The sequence below is a fragment of the Anthonomus grandis genome, chromosome 2 (assembly GCF_022605725.1).
Source record: "Anthonomus grandis grandis chromosome 2, icAntGran1.3, whole genome shotgun sequence".
NCBI classification, from domain to species: Eukaryota; Metazoa; Arthropoda; class Insecta; order Coleoptera; family Curculionidae; genus Anthonomus; species Anthonomus grandis.
Window position 1 is genome coordinate 37,495,049 of NC_065547.1, and position 18,993 is coordinate 37,514,041.

Here is an 18,993-nt window from a genome sequence, read left to right on the forward strand (position 1 = left end):
GATATAGATTTTTATATTTATTTAATTTAATTGAAGGCTAAACTCAGTGTGAATATCCCCAAAATATCGTATTTTTTAAATTTGATTTTTACCAGTGGTTGCCATGGCTGTGAATAAAGACATAGAATTGAAAAGTTTTTTCATATTCAATTCATTATTTGGCCCCAAAGAGGGGGAGGTAAGTGCTTAAATTACAGCTTTTTTATACTTTTTTTACCTTCCTTACCTTCAGGAATCCTATTTGATAAAGTGTTAATCTAGCCATGAGACTTTAAACTTTAGTGGCACATTTGCTTTTTTATTTGAGAACTAGTGTGGGAAGGATTAAAATTATTTTTTAGTATGTGTAAGGTAAACACACTAGTTTTTGACCCATTAAGATACTTCTCGAAATTTAAAATAATACCAAAATTAGAAAGATTTATTAAAATGTTTAACAATTTTATCACCATGTAGCTTTATTAGTTATTTTTACGAAAATTACTTTTAAGACAACCGTAATATATTTCAAATATTAAAAAAAAAAATTATTTAATAAAAAGTCCAATGGGTTAGTTATTGACCTATATAAAAACGACCAGCGCTAGTGTTTGACTGGTTAATGCCCTAGTTCTTGACCAACACAGGAAATAATACGCTTTTTGATAAAAAAACACTTTTATTTATCAAAAAAAAAATGTATAACCAAAAATAAAAATTCAAATTCTTAAAAAAAAATTCAAAATTAAACTGTATTAAAAAAAATATATAAATCATTCCAAAATATGTACTTAAATATTTTATTTATTTATTTATTTATTTATTTATTTATTTATTTATCAACATATATAACATTTCAAGTACTTATTAATAATTAACAGTAGTCTTAAGTAAAAACTATAATACTAATAAATAATACTGTGCTAAACCTAATCCAATGAGTGGGAGTAGGGCACTATCCCAAGATAGTTGCCCTAGCTGACGACTTAAATTTATTTAAAGATGTACTGAAAAAATCAAGATCTTTTGCAAATCTATTCACTGTGGAAGCTATTCTATTTATAGGACTGCTTAGTAGATAGGATGTTCTGCAAGAGGGAATGTGGAGAAGCGCCTGACCTCGTGTTGTGTAAGAAGATACATGCAAAGAGAAAAGGCACATACATTCCGGACTTCTAACAATACCATTCAGAACCTTAAACGCAAAGCAAACATCAAAGAACTGCCTTCTACTTGATAAGGAGTTTATGCTCAGGTAGGACATGGTCTCTGAACAGGTAAGATCCAGGCCTGACTTCATAAGAGTATATCTGGCAAATCTGATAAACTTGTGCTGGATATTTTCAAGCCTCTCAATGTGAATCAGAAAATGAGGTGACCAAACAATATTGGAGAATTCAAGAAGAGATCTCACCAGGCAAATATGTAGTGTCTTCAATGCTGACACATTAATAAAGTCTTTGCAAGATCTTTTGATAAAACCAAGCAGTTTATTAGCTCTATTTACAGTATTTTCGAAGTGGTGGGAGAAAGTAAGACTCGGGTCCAGAAAGACACCCAAATCCTTGACTGAGTCAAGCTCCTTCAAGGGGATACCATCAATTACATATTGACAAGGAGGGGAGACCCTTAAACGAGTAAACCTCATAAACCCACATTTCTTAACATTCAATGACATTTCATTCGACCCACACCAGGAAAACACTCTGTTTATATCTCTCTGAAGCACCAACTGATCCTGAGAGGAGGAAATCCGCCGAAAAATTTTCAAATCATCAGCGAAGAGCAAAAACTCAGACTCCAGTAGGGAGCCGAGGTGATTGATAAAGAGACTGAATAACAATGGTCCCAAATGGGGCCCTGAGGGACCCCTGAAGTTGTCAAAAATGGGTTTGACAAAAAACCACCAATTTTAACACGCTGCTCTCTATCCATCAGATAAGACTTGATCCAAAGTAAAAGAGATCCGCTGATGCTGAGATCTGAAATCTGAGAGATAAGAATATTATGGTTGACCCTATCGAAGGCTTTACTAAAGTCCGTGTATATCTCATGTGTTTCATTACCGTCGGCAAAAGATTTGAAGATATAGTTGCTAAAAACAAACAAGTTTGTATCCACAGAACGACCTCTGGTGAATCCATGCTGTTGATCTCCAATTATTTCCTGAAATGTGCCAGATAGAACCACCTCTACACAGTGCTCGAACAGCTTAGGAATTGCAGAGAGGATACTAATGGGACGATAGTTAGTTATGTCACTCTTATTCCCAGATTTATAAATAGGACATACATGAGATAGCTTCCAGTTCTCTGGAAAAGTTCCAGAAGTTAGGGACAAATTGAAAATATGAAAAAGCAGAAGGAAAAGGGAATGGCTGCATTCTTTCAAAAGCCTGTTTGGAATTCCATCGGGACCCGCTCCCTTTCTGCTGTCTAGTTTAGCTAATGCTGTTTCAATTGTAGTAGCACTAAGGAACACGTGGTTGATATGGTTAAATTTACATGAGGTATCGAGACCGTCAGAGGCATTAGAAGGGTTAGTATTCTTGTTAAATACAGATAAAAAGTGGGTGGCAAAGAGATTTGCAATAGAGATACCAGTATCGGCCCTGAGATCATGAAGGAACATCTCATCTGGAACGGTAGAATCGCTTTGATTGGACTGAAGTCTTACAAATTTCCAAAAGGTCTTGCTATCGTTCTCTATTGCATTTTCGGCTCTCTCAATGTAATGTCTGTAGCATTCACTAGATAATGAACGGCATTCTGAGCGCAGAACACTAAAACTAAAGTAATCAGTATTTGATCCTGACTGTCTGTACCTTCTATGAGCTATTTTTTTCTGAATAACTAGACTTTTTAGTTCTCTAGAAAACCATGGTGGATAATGTTTCTTGGGAGAGTGTTTTTTTATTGGCACAAACAGATTCAAACAATCATAAACAACAGAATAGAAGTTTGCAACAGTGGTATTTAAGTTATCGTTAACAGTTATAGACATCCAGTTGTATGTAGAAAAGTAGTTATTTATAGACACAAAATCTGCTTGATTAAAGTTGTAAAAATATGTTATAGGTAGTTCCAGGTAATTGGACTTACTATTGGGTAGTTGCAGCTCAAGGGCAGGATAGTAAGGATCTGACCCGACTAAACCATTACATTTAGTTGTTAAAGTGGAATGAAAAGTTGTAAAGCAAAGGTCAAGAATTGTTCCATGATCATTAACCACTGCATTGAGCTGCATTAAACCTAGAAAAGTGAATGTGTCACATAAAAGATTTTCTTTATCAGATGTAACATTATTTGGGGTTAAGCCATAATGATCAACACTAGGTAACCATGAAATATTAGAAAGGTTAAAGTCACCAACAATAAGAACATTATTAAAGCTCTCGCAAGCTTTGGTAACAGAGGCACAATGCGCTGCATACACAGATAGATCCATGGATGGAGGAACATAAATGCAGCCAATGCAATAATCCTCGCCATCACCAAGACGCACAGAGATCCAGATTTCTTCAAGTGAATTGTCAGCAGTTGGCAAACGATGGGATTTTAGGGTGTTGCTCACTGCTAGGAGCACACCCCCGCCTCTACTTTTTGAACTGTTACTAGTGTTGCGGTCCGTTCTATACACACAGTAGTTGGAGCTAAGGAATTCACCGTCGTTGACTGTAGGATCCAGCCAAGTTTCAGTTAGGGCAAGAATGTGGTAGTCTTCTGCTTGGGCCGCACAGAGAAATCCCTTTAGTTTAGTTTAGTTTATTTTGCAACTTCCGGCACGCTGTAAGCCCCTCTTTTATTAATAGCTTGTGGCTCATTAATTGTCTCTAACACGTCTTCTTCAGAATACCAGATGACGTCATCTTTGTCTGGCCATTTCCAGTTTTTTCCGCTTTTAGTCATTGCTTTTATAAAATATTTCTGTTTTTCTTCCACCACCTCATGCTCTAAAACAATACCTGGGAATACCGACTCTTCATACTTTACCACAACATATGATTTTTCGGCGACATCTGAATTTTTTATGCTCTGATCCTTACTAGGCTTGCTAGTTTGTTTAACTATTTTCTTCTCTTCTCTTTTGGCTTTCCTTTCTAACTTTTCCTTTTCTTTCTCTTCTTTTTCTATTTCCTTTTTTCTTTGATAGATATGGTAATCTTCAGAAGAAATCACAGCTGGTAGTTTTTCTTTCTTGCTTTTTTCGGACTATTGGTGTTTTTATCAGCGGGCCAAAATAAATATCTCTTAAAAGGAGTAGGAAAGTCACTGTTGACTTGCTCATAAGACAACTCGGGACTTTTATAAATATTTTTGGCAGTATTTTTTCTACTAATATTATTTACTTCATTTTCAATAGTTGTTATTGCGTCTAAATCAGTTGTTTGTTGCTTTTTTGGTATTACAGCTTCTTCAGAGAATCTATTGTTTTTAGGAGAAGCTTGGAACTTTTGAACTTTAACAGGAATATTTTCTTTATCTTCAAATGGATCTCGATGAATCTCAGCAACTGTTGTCATTGTTGTTTTAATAATTGACTGTATTTGAATTAAGTTTTTGACCTGCCAACTTATACGTCTATAACTTAAAAGGTGTTACTTTAAGTATAGGACAGCAAATAAAATTTAAAATATAGGTGCTTTGGTCTGTAATAAAATACTGAAAAAAATTTACATTAAAAAAGTATGATGATAATAAAATAAATTTTAGTTATTTTAACCTTTTGGGCTTGATTGACCAAATTGCGTCAAAAGTTGACCTATTTTGTTTCAATGTTTAACCGCATTTTTTATTTATGTTTTTATATTTGACCATATTTTAATTTAGTATTTGACCTACCAGCTTACATCTTTATAACTTAACACGTCTTATATTTAGTATAGGTCAAGGATTAAAATTTAAAATATAGGTACTTTTGTCTGTTATAAAATACCTTGGAAATCTTAATTTAAATATATATAATAATAATAAAATAAATTTGTTTTTTTTTATAGTCTTTTGCATCTTTGACCAAATTGTGTTAATGGTTGACCTATTTTTGTTTCAATGTTTGACAGCATTTTTTATTTATTTTTTTTTATATTTTTAAAAGAAAAGGTAGGTCAGATACTAGCTGGTTAGTAAGCTACTACGTTTTTTACATAATGGAATTTTAAAATTTAACTTCTATAGTGGATATTAAAAGAATATCGAAAAATTGTAAAGATTAACAAAGCTTTAGTATTTGTCCTAATGGTCAATCATTAAAGCACACATTAAATATATTGTGTTAATGTTTGTCCTACTTAATAAAAGAAAAAATATATAATTTTTCGTTACAAAGAGGTAATTTTTATTTAATATTAAGTATATAAAAAAACTAACCAATAAATATCCTGCTAAAGTACATTAAAACAGGCAAAACACTTACATGTTTGTATAGAGGTTCCTTAACGTTTCACTAGCAAAACAGATCTGAACTGCATTGACAGGTTGCGCACTGTCAAAAAAGTATTTATAATGGTATCTGTAGCAAAGCAACCATGCTTAAATTTATTGAGTTGACAGAGAGAATGTATAGACGGCGTTATAAGGCAGTCATATAAAGACAATAATAAAAAAATCCTTAATATTTTGAATAAAAGTGAAAAGTGGTCAAAGACTAGTACTTTTACCTTATGGATGTTGCAATTATTAGTCAAATATTTAACTTTATTTTGCACTCAACTGTTATAAAAATTTCATACACTTTCATAGTATCATTGCTATTTTTTAAATTTTCAGCCTCATTCAGCTAATTGAAAATTTTTTACCTCTACCACTAACATTAACAACTTTATCTTTATCAATCACCTCGGCTCCCTACTGGAGTCTGAGTTTTTGCTCTTCGCTGATGATTTGAAAATTTTTCGGTGGATTTCCTCTCAGGATCAGTTGGTGCTTCAGAGAGATATAAACAGAGTGTTTTCCTGGTGTAAGTCGAATGAAATGTCATTGAATGTTAAGAAATGTGGGTTTATGAGGTTTACTCGTTTAAGGGTCTCCCCTCCTTGTCAATATGTTATTGATGGTATCCCCTTGAAGGAGCTTGACTCAGTCAAGGATTTGGGTGTCTTTCTGGACCCGAGTCTTACTTTCTCCCACCACTTCGAAAATACTGTAAATAGAGCTAATAAACTGCTTGGTTTTATCAAAAGATCTTGCAAAGACTTTACTAATGTGTCAGCATTGAAGACACTATATATTTGCCTGGTGAGATCTCTTCTCGAATTCTCCAATATTGTTTGGTCACCTCATTTTCTGATTCACATTGAGAGGCTTGAAAATATCCAGCACAAGTTTATCAGGTTTGCCAGATATACTCTTATGAAGTCAGGCCTGGATCTTACCTGTTCAGAGACCATGTCCTACCTGAGCATAAACTCCTTATCAAGTAGAAGGCAGTTCTTCGATGTTTGCTTTGCGTTTAAGGTTCTGAATGGTATTGTTAGAAGTCCGGAATGTCTGTGCCTTTTCTCTTTGCATGTATCTTCTTACACAACACGAGGTCAGGCGCTTCTCCACATTCCCTTTTGCAGAACATCCTATCTACTAAACAGTCCTATAAATAGAATAGCTTCTACAGTGAATAGATTTGCAAAAGATCTTGATTTTTTCAGTACATCTTTAAATAAATTTAAGTCGTCAGCTAGGGCAACTATCTTGGGATAGTGCCCTACTCCCACTCTTTGGATTAGGTTTAGCACAGTATTGTTTATTAGTATTATAGTTTTTACTTAAGACTACTGTTAATTATTAATAAGTACTTGAAATGTTATATACGTTTGATAAATAAATAAATAAATAAATAAATAAACATTTTAAAGAAGCTTATTTTTAGATCTCATTTATTAGCAATTATGCTAAAAATTTAAATGATACTTCCTATTGACTGAAAAAACTAAAAATACTAATACTGCCTAACCTTAAATAGCAACATACACAATACCTATATTTTATACTCATACAAGACAGATCAGCACAAAGTCCCAATTTTAAAATAGTAGCAAATTAATTTTTCTTTCATGAAATGATTTCTTTGTTAAATATTTAAAAAGTTTATTTTTCAGAAGATTATTGCTTACATGTTGGTCGACATGGATCATTTTTTTCACAAACAGCCTCTGTCCTACAGCCGATAGTTAAAAAAGTCAATATATGTTAAAAAATACTTGATATTTTTAGATCGTAAGCATTTACTAAAATTTGTTGAAAAAGCATTAAAGCTAAGGGTGTAATTTTAAAATTTAACTCTTTTAGGTTGCATATTATAAACAGAAATTGCATTAACATGGGTTGATACACTATGATCAGAGTTATTTACTTATCTATTACATTAGATACATGATTTTAAGAAAAATGGTAAATCTATATTTAATTCTCAATACATTAAGTGCTTTCATATCTACTACGGGAGGGTTGGTCTAGTTCAATAGTACTAAACAGATTTGTTTACTTTTTATTTTGTTTTATACCATTCTACTACTGGTTGTAACAGTACTCATTTTAAGGTATATAGATGTGTAAATTGTAACAGAATGTAACTCATTTGAACTATGTTATCATGTTTATGTGTTTTCTGTCAAATATGATCTAATCTCAATAGACTTAAAATCTTATTGGTTTTAAATTTGAATTCAAAATTTTTTTCTTATTTGTTTTTCCTACTTTATCACAAGAAGCTGGACAGTTGGTTGAGTTAGTGCAGAAAAGAATAAATTTTACTATAAGTTCAAAATCATTTTATTTTTATTACTATAACAAATGCCTGATCTATCCCTGAATTTAAAAAAGCTATTAGATTTTTATGATAATCAGAAAATGAGATACAGAATAAAAAAAAGCAAATTTGGACTTGTGTATTAAGATGTACCTAATATATATAATATAATAATCATAATTTGTTTGTGTACATTATAATATATACATCAATTTACACAACTCATAAAAGTAGTACACAATTTTCTACAGTAACAAAAAGTTTGTTCAAAATAACTCTAAAATTCTTACAATATTGATATAATACAAATTATTAGTACATGTATACAAGACAAAAGAAGTATTTCACATGAAACATTAAAATAAGACTAAAATAGTAAAATAATAGGTGGACATTTTTATATAGAACAATGATAAAATTTAATATATTAAAACTACAACATATTAAAATCTTAATTACAAAATCCCTCAGGTATATAGAAGGCATTCCATATTAAGTCTTCAGCTTGTTTTAATGGAATTTATTTATTTATTTATTTATTTATTTACGGAATCCATTTACAAAAGTGTTACATAGCATACCCATACAAACATATATATTCAGATATAAAACTATTTATAAATCAATGAAAGGTAGATGAGTTAATTAATTAAAGCCCTTATGAAATAATATTCTTTAACTGCCCTTTAAAAGATGTAATCCTAGAATCAAAAAAGCTTATCTGTCCTGACAGACCATTAGCGCTTCAAGCCATTCATGTAATTGGCTCATAATTGGTATGGTGGAATGGGACTGAATATATTTCTGATTGTCTATTCAATCTGGAAGGCACCCTAAGTTTAAAAAGAGGCAATAACTCGGGACAATCTATAGTAGCATTTAAAACCTTGCATAAAACATAAGTTGAGTAATGTTCTTCGTGACTCTAATGTGGGTAAGTTCAGGTTATCCCTGACCCACTGATAGTAATACTCCTGTCTCCTGTACAAATCAGTTGTAGACCGTTGGATAAAACCCAGCATTTTCATTGCCCTACCAGTCACCTGATTGATCTGACTTTTAAAAGACAACCTGGAGTCAATAAATATTCCTAAGTCAGAAACCTCTGTTTTGACACCAATTGCTACATTATTTATTTTATAAAGAAAAGCAATAAGGTTTCTTTGCTTAGAAAAAGTAATCTTATGGCACTTATTGATATTAAGGGACATTCTATTCAAGTGGCACCAATCAAAGAACAAATTAAGGTCTTTTTGCAGGAGCACAGCATCGGAAAGGGATGTGATAGGCCTAAATAGCTTCACATCATCCGCAAACATTAGCACACAACAAAAATTTTCAAGTTTCCAAACTAAATCAATCAAAAAGAGGCAAAACAAAACAGGGCCTGAGTGAGTGGCACCCCAGATTGCACCAAAATTTCAGAGGAACATGTACCTCCAAGATTAACAATCTGAATTCTACCTCTGATGAATCCTGAGATTCACTGAAGAAGAGGCCCCACAATACCTAAAGCCCTAAGCTTCTGCAAGAGTATCCCATGGTTAACCCTATCAAAAGCCTTGGAAAAATCTGTATATATATTGAGTCAACCTGAAGTCCCTTCTCCAACCTGCGGTAGAGGTAGTTGACATACAGCACCAAATTAGCATCAGTAGATCTGCCTTTTATAAATCCAAATTGCTCAGGATTAAATAAAGATTTAAAACTCCAGGCAATCCTATGACTGACCAGGCAGCTTTGGCAACTCAGATTGGTTACCCACAGCCCGATAATTGGAAATTTCATTTCTACTACCAGATTTAAAAATGGGTTTTAGAAAACTTCTCTTCCAGAGAGTGGGATAAGAACCAGTACCTAGAGATTTGTTAAAAATGAACAGTATTGGTTTCGTAAGAACACAAACACATTTCTTTAGGAAGAATGCCGGAATCCCATCTGGTCCAGCGCAGAGCTTATTCTTAGAGGAAGTAATAACCTCATAAACATCCTGCGTTGACAGAGTTAAATTGCTCAGACAAATTGATTTATCAAAATCAAAAGATGGTATGTCATTGACTTGCTCATCCGAATAGACGGATGAAAAGTATTCTGCAAACATATCTGCAGTATCCGAGATATTCATACTAATCCTGTTATTGTATGTCATTCTGGAGGGAAGGCTAAAACCAGTTTTTTTATTTCGAATATATGACCAGAAGTACCTCGGATTGCTAGCGAAATTCATTTCCACCTTATATATATATATTGTTGATAGCACAACTCTCTTGAGTACTCACATTGATGTCTCAAAAATACAAATTCATCATATTCCTGCTGTTGACCACTAATTTTAAACTTTTTGTGAATTTGTTTCTTTCTTATGATCAAACTGCGAAGCTCTGAAGAAAACCAAGATGGCAAAGAAGAACTTTTGTACCTCTTTAGAGGAATAAACCTTTCCATTGAGGAGTAGATCACATTATAGAAAATTGAAACTATGACATCAATAGATTTCTCTCTCAAAAACAATTGATTCCAGTCTATCCCAGCAAGACAATCGTTAATTGCTATGTAATCTTCCTTACCAAAATCATAAAAATATTCCTCATATATCATATCATCAGAATTTTCTGCACAACAAAGGTCAAAACTAATTGCTGTATTATTAATTAATTTATAGGCAATATTCTAATGAAAGATGGTAAAACATTGTAAAATTTTTTTGCTAAATATCCAATGGCATGCTCACAACTTCTTAGATGCCTATACAGAGATATGAGGGTTTTTATATCCTTTAGTGTGATAACTATGAACATCCTCATGTCTCCTAAACACACCGTCCTTCTTTTCAACATACACTGTAGTATGTAAACGGATGGTATCATCAGTAGATTCGAACTAACAAACGCCTGATGACAATCATCTCTGCATCAATCTTACAGCCTTAATTTCAAGGCCAAACACTCTCTAAACTCTGCTAAATGACCTCAAGCAAGCATGGAAAAATAGCAAAGAAAAAAGTTCTTATTCCTCTGAGACACCCACACCGGGTAATACCCCTCAAAGTATATAAGGACTTACACAGTTTTTTTGACAAGACATCAATATGCTCACTATATTGTGATGCAAGGTCAAGCACCACTCCTAAAAAGTATATCTCAGATGTATTCTGGATGTTTATGTTTCTCAGAGATGACTTATAAGTTTTATCTGCATTCAACAATAATCTGTTGGAACAGAACCAGTGCATATTGATCAGACATTGTACCAATCAGTTAGTGCAGTAGTCACTTTTGATTTATTTTTGTTAATTTTAAATTGACAAATCGTAAAAATGGTGTATTATTTAATTATAGGGAATATTTTCAAAGTGATGCTGCTGATTCAAGATTATATGCAGAGCACTTTTCTTTGTGTACTTATCCTGCACCCAAAGTTTTCATACATCTTATTTAATAAGGTACTGCCATTTATGGGAACATTGTGGCAAAGGGAAGAACATTTTTTAAATTTCCAATCCAAGAAATACATGAGTTGTTGCAGAGCACATTGGAGTAAGTCAAAAGAAAAGTATGCACAACATTGTGGGAAAATCAATTCTATTCCCGCAGACTACAGTTTTGTGATGGTTCATACAACAAAATGAAAATGATAATATTTTTCGATATAAATTTTAGCTGTGGACAAGGCAACATTTACTTAAAGCAGAATTAATAATTTTCAAAATGTTTAATGTTGATAATCCCCAGGCAATTCAGAGAACCGATTGTCAACACCGGTTTTGTGTGGGCAGGAATTATGAATGGGTGACTTGTTGGGCCATATATTTTAACAGAATGTTTGACGGGCGAAATTTATATGAACTTTTTTTATGATAATCTGCCTGTTCTGTTAGAAGCCATGCCAGTGAATATCAGACAAGTTACATGGCTTCTGCAAGATTGAGCACCTGGCCATTTGAGGTGGAAAATGCCTGAGTTTCTAGATTAGATATTACTTTCCCAAATAGGTGAATCAGTCAAAATGGTTCATGGAACTGGTGGTAATTGGCCGCCAAGAATTTAGGTTGACAGACCTAATTCGTGTGACTTTTTTGGAGGTTAATGAAACAAATTAATAACAAGAGAAGAATTAATTGCTCATATTCAGCAGGTTGCAGTTGATCATTTTAACAGGTTCTATACAGAGTTAAAACAAAGTGCTGACTTAAAAATGACCTTCTCTAAAAATGTGTATATAATAAAAAGTTTATTGTAGGACCTTCCACATTCCAAGGAGAACCGATTACCATGATAATCATAGAATGTAAGCAACTCTATTTTAATTAATAATATTTTATTGTTACAGGAACTTCAAAAACTTCTATACTACTACCCAACTACTGATAATACTGACATTCAAATAGAAAGTATTGGCCTAGTAGAGGGTATCATTAAATTTACTGAGTAAGTTTGTTACCAAATTATAATTATAATAATAATTTTTTATTGATTTTCTTAGAACGTTCAGCCCCAGTTCTCCAGTAGGCTCCCTGCATACAGCGAAATTCAAACAGCTTTATTTTCAACCAGAGCCTAACTATTGGATTGTCATGGTATGCTTTTAACTGAAAATTGAAAAAAAAACTTTAGCATTTTAGTTTTCTAGAGCCTCACAGTACCTATAGCCACCAAGACCAAAGAAAACATAACATCTCCTGAATATCTAGAAGACGACCTTCAGGAAAATGTTTATAGTCCAGTTTTAAAGCAAATGTATTATATGTATAGACTATTCTGGGGCACCCTTGAAGACACTTTTCAGAAGTCTGGTGTGGATGTCTTAAAAGGGCGTTTAGAAACGTTTTTTAACGCTGTAAGTGAGAGATGTTTTAAGGGAATCAATTTTAAATATAACTTGTTTTTAGTACTTGAAGTCACTTAAAATTGAGCATGTAGACATCCTAAGCATTTTTAGAGGCATGCAATACTTACCCTTGGATAAACAGACATTCCTTAAGGTTCAGTGTTTTGTTAATGCCCTTGAGTCTAAATGGCAAAACATAGCACACAGTGCATTTCTTTATAATGAGCATGTCATATGGTATGTCTAGGTAATGAGTCTAATATACATATTATGATTTTTGTTTATTTTTAGGAGTGGCGTGGAACCAAATGATATGCAAATGATTTATCAGTATCTTATAGGCACCTTGTTGCCTGCTAATGTGGAAACAGAGCTACAGGGAGGCTCTATGCCAAGAAATTCTCCATCTCCTTTTTCCTTATGTTATGGGAGGTTTATAACTGGACCCACCAATTTAAAGCAGGCAAAAACCACTGGGAAAATTCCAAAAATTTATTTTTATAGTGATGCAGGTGTCAAGGAATACCATTTAGTGGTTTACAGGGCTCTTAGTGCTACTGTATGTCTGTTTATTGAAGGTTGTTAAGTTTGTTGCTACAAGCATTTTACCCAATAAGTTTCTTTTTAGGTCAAATAGAATTAAAATTAGAAGATTTTAAATCCATGGATGAATACATCAATCCCAAATTAACTTTAATAGTAAATGATATAGCGGAGTACTGTTCCAAACAAGTGGTAACCCCTTCAAACATTCCAGAAAGTACCCCAAAATATATATATTTCAATAAGCTTAATTTGGCTTATAAAAGCACTGTAAGGCAGAATCTTTAAGGAATTTTAAAACGCCATACATTTTAAACATTTCCAGGTACATTTAGATAACAAACAATCTGGTAATATTGCTTGCAGTAAAGAGTCTCTAAGGATAATGGCAGATATGAACAGGAGCAATAGCTTTTTGGGACCAGCAGGTGAAAATATTGTTAAAACCACCAACGATTATTGGGTGTTTAGTAAAACGTCAAATTTAAGGGAATTTTATATTGTATTACAACAGAAGAATGCTAGTTTGATTGGAATGAGTGGTAAGAGATTTTTAATTATATATTAATTGTTTATTATACTCAACAATTATTATTGAAAAGAAGGTATCATTTAAGTTTATGAACTCAATCTTTCAATGATATCTTGTTTAATTGATAAACCAAGTTCAATAATTTTCAAATATTACAATTTACTTGAGGTTTTGAATATGCACGGGAACTAAAACGTCTAAGCACCGTTACATACTATTCGAAAATTAAAAAATACCAAAAATCGATCATATCTTTTGGAAAATTACGTAAATAAAAATAAATTAAATTCTTCTAAGTTTTAAGGCATTATTTAAAAAAAAATACTAAAAATGAGACATACATCAATTAACCATACTAAAAGCTACCAAGTTTATATTTTTTGTCAAAATTTAGCAATAAAAAGTGTTAAAAAAGAGTATAAATGGTGAATTAAGTCATTTGGCATAGGCTCTTGTCGTTTATCACGTCGCTTATGACTACACATTATTTTAAAACATGGCGCTTATAACAACTTACGCCATTTCTATACAAAATGGTTCTTCTTATTTTGGTGAAGCTTAGGCCAATAAAATGAAATAAAAGTAATTAATTTGTGTTACTGTTTTATTACAAAAATATATAAGTTTCTCTCAAAAATAAATAAAAACAAAGATATTTTTATTTTTTACTAATTAATGAAATGAAAATATTTTTTCTAAATTCTTAAACATAACATTTTATATTGCCCTAAAGACTAAAGAACTAGAAATTTATTAGCTAATTCACAAAATAGTAAAGACACAGCATTACCAATAATAAACAACATAAAAAATAAAATAAACAAAAAATATTCTCTAGAAAATTGTGGAATAAAATATGAGCTATTTTCTACTTAAAGTTTATTATCTATTACAACTTTACCCCGGGGAAGGCCGGGGTAGAATAGCCCTCCAGTACGCTCTGCCTGTCGTAAAAGGCGACTAAAAGAGCAACCCCTTTGGTGGTAGATGTTGTCCACTTGCATCGCCCGGTTCAATACCACCACATAGGACTTAGGCGGCGTGAAGTGGTTCCATGGAACTCACGTTTCGCCGCCATGTGATGTGTCCGGTTTCCAAAGGGGAAATGGAGAAGAAAAGTAAATGCATGATGGCGCCCTCACGACCAAAACTTTCCGAAGGTAAACTCGCCTCCCATTCGGATCTCCGGGCGGAGGCTGGTCGGGGGGGTCCATCAGGCGGATCAAAAAGCCTAAAAATCAATTTCTGCAACATCAGAGGCCTAAACACCAATATTAATGCAGTACACCAACACCTGCAATCAAATAAGCCCCACATTCTGGCATTGGCAGAAACAAAGGTGAAACCTTCAACAACAAATGTTCACCTCATTTATCCTGGATACGACCTACACACCCGATTTCGACTAAACTTGGGATTGGCAGTATTGGTCAAGAACGATTTGAGTTGCCAGCGGGAGGAAACGCTTGAACCTGCGGACTTCGACGTCATGTGGTTCAAAATAATAGCCAGTGGTGCCACGAAATTTATCTGCTGTATCTACAGACCACCAAGCGACACCCAATATAGACGGCTCTTTTTGAACCTGGTTGATTGTATTAACCATTTGCAAATTGACTACCCAAGCGCAGAAATCATCGTCATGGGTGATTTTAACGTTCACAATATCAACTGGCTGCGCTTCTGCAACAAGAACGACGATGAAGGACGAGAAGCTGAGCTATTTGCCACCATATGCGGGCTTACGCAGCTTGTGGAGGAACCTACCAGAATCCCCGATCGAGACGGCGAGTTCGCGAGTCTCCTAGATCTGGTCTTGGCTTCAGACCCAGACTCGTACACAGTATCAGTACATGCCCCCCTAGGAACATCGGACCACAAATTGATAACAGTCTCTTGCCAGTTGGAGGTTAAAACGCAGGATTCTCCGATGCCGCGGAAGGTATGGCACTATAAATCAGCAGAGTGGAACCATCTTCGGGAATTTTATCGCTCATTCCCTTGGAAAGAAGTCTGCTTTAGAACCAATAACATCTCAGAATGTGCAAACCAAATTACAGAGACGATCTTGGCAGGAATGGAAGCTTATATCCCTTTTTCTACTAAATGCGGATCAAACAACAAGCAATGGTTCAACCTGAATTGCAAAAAGGCAGTAAACACTAAAAACGCAGCATATCGCAAATGGCGTCAACATCCTTCCATCGAAAATCGGAGGAACTTTTTAGTCTCCAGAAATAGCTGCAAACGAATTATTGATGAATGCAAAGAGGGTCACAACAACAGGATCAAAAACAAACTGCTAAACTGCCCAAATGGAACAAGATCTTTCTGGTCGGTATCGAAAGCCGTTAGTCAAGGATTTGCTAAGTCGGCCTTGCCACCCCTAACAGCAGATGATGGTTCTATCGCGGTAACAGCAAGGGAAAAAGCCAACTTACTGGGTAAACTCTTCGCGTCCAATTCTACTCTGCACTCGCAAGGCAAAACACTGCCATATTTGCCAAGGGTGAATTTATCGATGGGAGAAATTTCGTTTCCCTAACGAATTATAAATAAAATTCTTAAAAGCGTAGACACCAACAAAGCTACTGGACCCGATGGAATTCCAGCCCTAATACTAAAACGTTGTGCAGACGAATTGACTCCTCCCTGATGTAGACTGTTCACGGCATCGTATAAGCAGGGCCAATTTCCAACAAGCTGGAAAACTGCTCGAGTGCAAGCTGTACCCAAAAAGGGTAAGAAGACGATGCCCTCCAATTACCGCCCGATTGCACTAGTTTCAGTAATATCGAAGATTATGGAGAATGCAGTCAACCAACAACTGCTAAGATATCTGGAATCATCTGGACTAATCAGCAATCATCAATACGGCTTCCGAAAGCTTAGATCCACCGGCGATCTTCTGGCCTACGTCACATACTTGTGGAAGGATGCCATGGAGAAGCACGGCGAGTCCCGCTTAGTCGCTCTTGAGATTTCCAAAGCATTTGACAGAGTGTGGCATGAGGGACTACTAACCAAGCTCTCCTCAATCGGCATACAAAACTCATGATTGAATTGGTTCAAAAGTTTTCTTGAACAACGAACAATCCAAGTAGCCGTCGATGGATACCTCTCCGACAAATTTAACATTAACGCTGGAGTCCCTCAAGGATGCATTGTATCCCTCACCCTTTTCTTGGTATATATCAACGATTTGCTAGGAACCACTGTCAATCCAATCTACAGCTTTGCGGACGATAGCACACTTATTTCCACATTTAAGTCCGCCAAACCAACGACAACCGCAAGTTCTCAGAATCTTAGGCAGCAACAAGTAGCTTCAACCAACAACGACATTAGAGCAATCTTGGAGTGGGGCGATAACAATTTGGTCAATTTTAACGCTAAAAAAACGCAGGCTGCAGTATTTACGATGAAGACTAACCTTGGTGGCCCGGAGCTGGTTATGGCAAGGAAAACATTGCCAATGAAATCATCTTTACATCTTCTAGGAGTCAAGGTCACCAACAGTGTGTCTTGGCATGACCACGTTGCCGAGGTCGCTAGGGCGGCTTCCAAAAAACTCGGAGTGCTTTTCAAAACGAAAAAACTGTACACCAGAACAGCTGCTGACTCTTTATAAGGCTCAAATACGCCCTTCCCTCGAGTGTTACTCGCATGTCTGGAGCTCTGCACCCAAGCATAGTTTAAACCTGCTGGATTCTATACAGAAGAGAGCTATTCGTCTTATCGACAAACCAGAACTGACAAAGAGTCTGGATAGTCTGGAGCACAGGAGAAAGGTGGCTGATCTCTGTTTACTCTACCGTTATTATCACGGTAAGTGTTCCTCTGAGCTGGCAGGCCTGATTCCACCCAGGGCTGTTCCGGCAAGAAGGACGCGTCTAGCAGTTGCGGCTCATCAACATCGAGTCCACCTGCCTACCCCAAGGACGTCGCTGTATCGGGACTCATTCATCTGGAGAACATCTTCTTTGTGGAACGGGCTTCCACCTCACATATTTCCCGACGCATACAACCTACAGCGATTCAAGATAAATGCCCACAAATATCTTCGCGCAAGCACCACTCCAAGAGTGACATAGGACTTTCCTCTTGTGCATGTGTTTACCATAAAAAAAAAAACTACTTCTGAATAGAAATAAAATTAAAAGGGTAACTTTTTCAACCAGGTTACTGGAAACTTCCAACTCATTATTCAATGAAACCAGGTTTCTAGGAATTTTTGTTGACTCCTGTCTCCAATGTGATGCTCACATACATTTTGTTGCCTCCAAAAAAAAAGAAAATTTGTTTTTGCTTCGAAATCTGAAGGACAATGTCTGAATTAAAGTTCTGAGAACATTACTTGTTTGCTGTTTTTCAGGCACATCTGTCAAATTTTATCCTTCCATGGGATATGAAGCGACTGTTAGCAAACGGCTGTCAGTATGATGATTGGTTTGGGGTATAGGGAAGATTGTAGGGCAGTATTTCGAGAACTGCAAATGCGATAAGAGTTGTCAAACTGGTCCAGGCTATTGGGCTATCAAATTTTTGAACTTCTATAGAAACTTAAAGAGCTTAAGTACTGCAGTTTTAAACATAAAATAAGACAATTTAATTGTAAATACATTTTATTTGTTTGATGAGTCTTTATTACACTTTGGTTTTTAGTTTAATTGTATTTTTTTATTAACGAGTGTAAGCATTTCAAATGTAGAGAGCATTAATGAATAGTTTGAATTTAAATTACATGTGCAAAGTCCACAAATTCTTTTAGTATTCGACAATTTATCGAGTTGTGTATATGGGGGATGTCCCAGATCATTCTGTAAAACGAAAGAAGGTGAGACATAAGCAGCAGAAAATTGATAATACGGTCGAAGATCTTATTTGGCCAACATATCTTTTAAAAAACCATAAGATAATTTAGTTACAACGTTGGAAATGTGTCGGGATGAACTGAGTAATGTATATATGTTTAGAATGTTCATGAAATTTTAATTGAGTGTTTTGATTTCGTAAAACTCTGACGGCCGCAAATTTTTTAAAATTTTGGACTGTCTTTTTTTCAAATTGTTTTATTCGCAAGATAATAAAATTAAATTTATGTTATATTAAAATAGTGTAAGAAATTTAGTTTCGGAAATGGCACGCCTCTGGTTGCTTGCACCTACAGTGGTGGCCAACTAATTAGAAACGATTTAAAAAAAATACTTTATTAAATGTTTCAGTTCTTTAAAATAAATTAAAACCAACTTGTTGTAAAATTTTGATTGTTCATCACAACAGCAATATATAATTTATTTATAGACATTTCACTAAGAAATTTGTAAGGAATGCAGAATATAAACAAAATTTATAGATAACACAGTTGGCCA

At 34.6% G+C, this 18,993-nt stretch overlaps 1 protein-coding gene across 1 annotated transcript in view; it reads left to right on the forward strand.

The window, feature by feature from the left end:
- Positions 1–18,993, forward strand: part of LOC126750273 (vacuolar fusion protein CCZ1 homolog) — a 25,128-nt gene continuing 6,135 nt past the window's right edge. The window contains exons 1-8 of the mRNA XM_050459843.1: positions 1–178; positions 12,049–12,146; positions 12,202–12,295; positions 12,349–12,555; positions 12,608–12,783; positions 12,838–13,124; positions 13,175–13,359; positions 13,415–13,631. Coding sequence (XP_050315800.1) covers positions 104–178; positions 12,049–12,146; positions 12,202–12,295; positions 12,349–12,555; positions 12,608–12,783; positions 12,838–13,124; positions 13,175–13,359; positions 13,415–13,631 — 1,339 coding nt within the window. The 5' untranslated portion in view covers positions 1–103. The remainder of the gene's footprint in view (positions 179–12,048; positions 12,147–12,201; positions 12,296–12,348; positions 12,556–12,607; positions 12,784–12,837; positions 13,125–13,174; positions 13,360–13,414; positions 13,632–18,993) is intronic.